This window comes from Gekko japonicus, unplaced genomic scaffold (assembly GCF_001447785.1).
Source record: "Gekko japonicus isolate JY-2015 unplaced genomic scaffold, Gekko_japonicus_V1.1 scaffold2794, whole genome shotgun sequence".
NCBI classification, from domain to species: domain Eukaryota; kingdom Metazoa; phylum Chordata; class Lepidosauria; order Squamata; family Gekkonidae; genus Gekko; species Gekko japonicus.
The window spans coordinates 201,173-206,756 of NW_015165325.1; the positions used below are offsets into that span (position 1 = coordinate 201,173).

Genomic DNA, 5,584 nt, shown 5'->3' on the forward strand with positions numbered 1-5,584 from the left:
TACCACAGTGTTTCCTGTGCAGCCCGAACGCTGTTCACCACCCTTCACCCCAAACCTGTGCAACACCCCCACGTTATACACTATGAAAAGGGTCCCTGATATGGCTGGAACCGTCTGACACCTTTCCTGGCCCTCACCAAGTGTTTCCAGAAAATGGGCGGAGCCAGATGGGGCTGTTGCCCATCAGTGTTTCTGATTGGCCACTGATTGACAGGCTGTGCAGATTTTTTTAAAAATGTTTCTTTGGCTGCAGCTGCCACCACAGTACAAGGATCTTCACTGCCTGGCTGAAAGTGAGCCATGGCAACCATTGTGTGGCTGGCTCCGCCTCATGCGGCAGCCATTTTGTGGCTGGCTCCGCCTCCCACAGCAGCCATATTGTGGCTGTGTCCACCACCCTGTGTACAATTCCAAAGGCTGGGAACCCCTGCTCTATGACTCTGTCCAGGGGGTTTTTTGTAGAAAAAGCCCAGCAGGAACTCATTAGCATAATAGGTCACACACAACAGCAAAAACTCATTAGCATATTAGGCCACACCCCTGACAGCACAGCTCACTAGCATATTAGGCCACAACCCATGTTACCAGAAGTGTGGTCATCCAGCTACACCCACCTTTTGCTCTTTATTCTGTTTACCTTGTTTGTTGTCAAAACCCAGGGCCTTTTTTTGGTAGCAGGAACTCCTTTGCATCTTAGGCCCCACACCCCTAATGTAGCCAATCCTAATGAGTTTCTGCTGTTGGGTGTGGCCTATTATGCTAATGAGTTCCTGCTGGGTGTGGCCAACTCGGGAGCCAGCCGGAACTCCGTTCCTGTGCGTTCCTGCCCCAAAATAGCCCTGCTTTCTAGTAAATATGGTAAATAAACCAAGCTGGAAACACATATTGTCCCCCACTGTGTGCGGGTATGTGAGCAATCTCTATGAGCTTTTGAAAGGGAAGGGGATGAGAACCAGACATGCGTGCACATAGTGCATGCGCAGTGGGGAAAGGCTTTTAAAGCTCCTTTTCTGATTTGTTTCTTGTGATGGAGTTCAAGTTCTGCCTTACTTGTGTCCTCTTGGGCAAACATCTCTATCCCCTGCCTTCCAGCTCTACCAGTATCCATATTGATTTCTTCCTCTTCTCATTCTCCACCAGTGTGCAGCCTCAGCCTACTGTGACTCCAGCCCTTTTCGGGTGTTACATTTCTGCCACTCCAATCCCATGCACCGGGGGAGCATGCTATGTGTTACCATCTCAGTATGAACAATCACCGTTTGTTTCTATGCATAGGTTAGGCACAATCAAGCCAAAAACCGATAATTAGATGTATGCGTTCATCATGCAAAAATGCCCATTCACTTTTTCAGATAAAACGGTGACCATGCATACCGGGATGACTGCACACAGTGTGAACACATGTGAAGCTGCTTTATACCGAATCAGACCTTCTTGGTCCATCAAAGTCAGCATTGTCTACTCAGACTGGCAGCAGCTCTCCAGGGTCTCAGGTCAAGGTCTTTCTCATCACCTCCTGCCTGGTCCTTTTAACTGGAGATGCCAGGGATTGAACCTGGGACCTTCTCCACACCAAGCAGGGGCTCTACCACTGAGCCAGGTCTCAGGCCAAGGTCTTTCATACCTCTTCCTGCCTGGTCCTTTCAACTGGAGATGCCAGGGATTGAGCCTGGGACCTTCCGCATGCCAAACAGGGGCTCTACCACTGAGCCAGGGTCTCAGGTCAAGGTCTTTCTCACCACCTCCTGCCTTGTCCTTTTAACTGGAGAAGCCGGGGATTGAACCTGGGACCTTCTGCATGTCAAGCAGAGGCTCTGCCACGGAGCCAGGGTCTCAGGTCAAGGCCTTTCATACCACCTCCTGCCTGGTCCTTTCAACTGGAGATGCCAGGGATTGAACCTGGGACCTTCTGCATGCTAAGCAGAGGCTCTACCTCTGAGCCATGGCTCTCCTGGTGTGCAGGATTGGCATGCCAGAAATTTAATCCCGGGAAGGGGCTTTTGTCCGGCTGTGGGCCACTGGCAAGGCAACTCCAGGCCAAGCAAGGAATCGCTGCCGCCCTCGCCCCATGCCTTGAAGGCAACTTTCAAATCATGAAAGACAAAGACACGACTTACCGCTTTTCCCCCGGGCTTTCGTGACAATGAAGTCGTAGAAGCTGTGATGCTAGATGGACAGGAATGGGAAAAAAGGTATTTTTACAAAAAAAGCTCTCAGGAATATTCCCCAACCCACAGGTAGGGCTCCCGCTGGTGGATTTACTCCATTTGTGACTGACGGCAATTTCCACAGCAGGATGGAACAAAAGGAAGGCATAATTTGGGTTTGGGAAAAGGAAAACCCCGTGGGGCTAGGGTTACAAAGCCCCTGCTGGTAGCAGGGGGGAAAGGGCAAAAAAACACGTCCGTGTGGGGGGGGGATGTCAGCAATGTAGGACAAGGGACCGAGTGGATGTGATTTCTGAATGTGATGTTTGTCACTGTGCCTTCATAAGAGCCAGTTTGGTGTAGTGGTTAAGTGTGCGGACTCTAATCTGGGAGAACCGGGTTTGATTCCCCACTCCTCCACTTGCAGCTGCTGATGTGACCTTGGGTCAGTCACAAGCAAAAAAAGGTATTTTTTACAAAAACGGCTCTCAGGAATATTCCCCAACTCACACGTAGGGCTCCTGCTGGTGGGTTTACTACATTTGTGACTGACGGCAATTTCCACAGCAGGATGGAACAAAAGGAAGGCATAATTTGGGTTTGGGAAAAGGAAAACCCCGTGGGGCTAGGGTTACAAAGCCCCTGCTGGTAGCAGGGGGGAAAGGGCAAAAAAACACGTCCGTGTGGGGGGGGGATGTCAGCAATGTAGGACAAGGGACCGAGTGGATGTGATTTCTGAATGTGATGTTTGTCACTTGTGCCTTCACAAGAGTCTAATCATAGTATATTCAGATTTTGGTTATTTAGCCCAGATGGAAGAAAGCCAGAGCAGAATATATATTTTATAAATGTATTCTCCTGTATAAGGAGCTATATTAAGCAGAAGTACTATTAGAGGCCTCTGCAGATGTAATTAGAACACAGTAGAATGGAATGTACATCTGGAAGCTGCAAGGACATGAAGTCGCGAAAGTCAGAAGATGAGCTTCTCAAAACAATAATTTGCTTTGTCAAGCATGGCAGGGGGCCTCGGGAAGCCTGCCAAGACCGAAGTTTAATGTGGATCACTGGTACCTTATCAGCCAGCTCTCCACAGCGAGGTGGAGGGAAGCTAGCCTTGCTGGGACCAGGGAGGGTCCCAGTGTTCCTTAGTATTTTCCATTGTTCTGAGGACCCGACAAGCTAACATAACTACGGACACCCCTGACCAGCAGAAAAGAACGCCAATGGGGAGGTGTTGAGTCAAATGATGCTCTAGTGATACCACCTGCCTGGTGCCAATTAGGAATTCTGTAAAGTGTAAGTTATAAGTGATGTCATCTGGGGGTATAAGACCTTCTCCTCTTCCTGGTTATGGCAGGATACAGCTTGGTGTCGCTGGGGGCCCCAAGGTCCTCAGCCCTGTATCTCCTGTTATTGCAGTAAACAGGTATTTATCCACTCCCTGGACTCCAACCGTGTGTTCCTTATACAGCCCTGGGGGCACAGGATTTGTGCATCAGCAACATCCCGATGCACTGACATGACTTCATTTATAACCAGAAGGGATGCTTGGGACACTCCGGCATTTGGGCAAACCTCTATGGTTAACCGTAGAGTTTTGCCCAAATGCCAGGGGGCCCCCAGCAGTGTGTCGCTAGGGGATGCTGGAGGTGCTCCAGCGCTTGAGCAAAATTCTATGGTTGAACCATAGAGTTTTGCCCACGTGACAGAGCGTCCCCAGCAGTGTGTCGCTAGGGGATGCTGGACGTGCTCCGACATTTGGGCAAAACTATGGCTCAAGTGGTTAAGACGCTGAACTGCAGGCTGTGGAAGGTCAGTAGTTCAGCAGTTCGAGACCCGGGTGCCGCATGATGGAGTGAGCTCCCGTCTCTCGTTCCAGCTCCTGCCAACCTAGCAGTTCGAAAGCAAGAAATTGCAAGTAGGTAAATAGGGACCGCTTCGGTGGGAAGGGAACAGCGTTCCGTGCGCCTTGGTGTTTAGTCATGCCGGCCACATGACCACGGAAACGTCTTCGGACAGCGCTGGCTCTTCGGCTTTGAAACGGAGATGAGCACCGCAACCCTAGAGTCGGACTCGACTGGCTTTCGAGCAAGGGAGACCTTTACCTTTTTTTTACCTTTACGGTTAAACCGTAGAGTTGTGCCCCAACGCCAGAGCGTCCGTGGTGATTTTTTTGTCATCTTCTAGGTGTGGAACGGGTCACTAGGGGTGTGTGTGGGGGGAGGTATTTGTGAATACCCTGCATAGTGCAGGCAGTTGGACTAGATGACCCTTGGCGGTCCCTTCCGACTCTCTGATTCTATGATGCACGGACGCCCCTTCGGAGACGGCAGGGAGGGATGTCACTGGGTCACCGGCTACCTTACGTGGGACTGACCGTGGGACTTTCTCTCTTTACATCCACACTGCTGACAGTGGGGGGTCAGGCCTCCCTAACCCGGCCACACCGGTCCGGGTCCGGGACGGCAGAGAGGAGGCACAAGTGGGCTCGTCAAAGGCCTCCCCTGTGGAAGAGGGCAGCGGCTCATTCTCTCGCACCCCAAGGGAGCCAACTGCAGGCATTCGATAACCTTTAGGAGGGGCTTCCTAATGGCAAGTGTGGTTGGGCAGCACCAACTATTACCGGAGGAGAGGTGGGCTCTTCCCGGCTGGAGCCTGGGCCAGCATTCTGCTCCCATTACCTATTCTATCCCATTATTCCATCCCACTATCTATTCCATTATTCCATGATCGGCTTCTATTATCTATTAAAACATTTATATCCTGTCTTCCCTTATGGTTCGAGGCGGCTTAGAATAATCGTTGAAGCATCCCCAGCTACAACCAGAGATAAAATAGCTGAGGGGTGTCAGAAGGGTCAAAGGCCACAGGATCTACCCGTCCAAAGCAGCCGTTTCCTCCAGGGGAAGTACTATTTGTAGGCTGGAGATCAGTGGTCATTCCTGGCCCCACCTGGGTATTGGCAGCCCTCGTCAAGCGTCTGGCCCTCGTTTTGCTTTGGGCTGCCCTTGAGGGAGGGAGGGAGGAGGGAGGGAGGGAGGGAGGAAGGAAGGAAGGAAGGAAGGAAGGAAGGAAGGAAGGAAGGAAGGAAGGGCATCAAGCTTGACTCACATGAAGCTGCCTTCTACTGAATCAGACCCTTGCTCCATCAGGGTCAGCCTTGTCTCCTCAGACCGGCAGTGGTTCTCCAGGGTCTCAGGTCTTTTGTATCACCTCCTGTCTGGTCCTTTTTAACTGGAGATGCCGGGGACTGAACCTGGGGCCTTCTGCATGCCAAGCAGAGGCTCTGCCACTGAGCCAGGGTCTCAGGTCAAGGTCTTCCTCATCACCTCCTGCCTGGTCCTTTTAACTGGAGATGCCGGGGATTGAACCTGGGACCCTCTGCATGCCAAGCAGAGGCTCTGCCACTGAGCCAGGGTCTCAGGTCAAAGTCT

General features: G+C 51.5%; 1 protein-coding gene across 1 annotated transcript in view; it reads right to left on the reverse strand.

Annotated features, from left to right (window-relative positions):
- The window catches only part of LOC107109825 (protein FAM50A-like), a gene marked incomplete at its 5' end in the record, with an annotated part of 20,992 nt that overhangs the window by 4,655 nt on the left and 10,753 nt on the right, over positions 1-5,584 (reverse strand). Inside the window, 2 exons of the mRNA XM_015410531.1 lie at positions 4-55; positions 4,588-4,736. Coding sequence (XP_015266017.1) covers positions 4-55; positions 4,588-4,736 — 201 coding nt within the window. The remainder of the gene's footprint in view (positions 1-3; positions 56-4,587; positions 4,737-5,584) is intronic.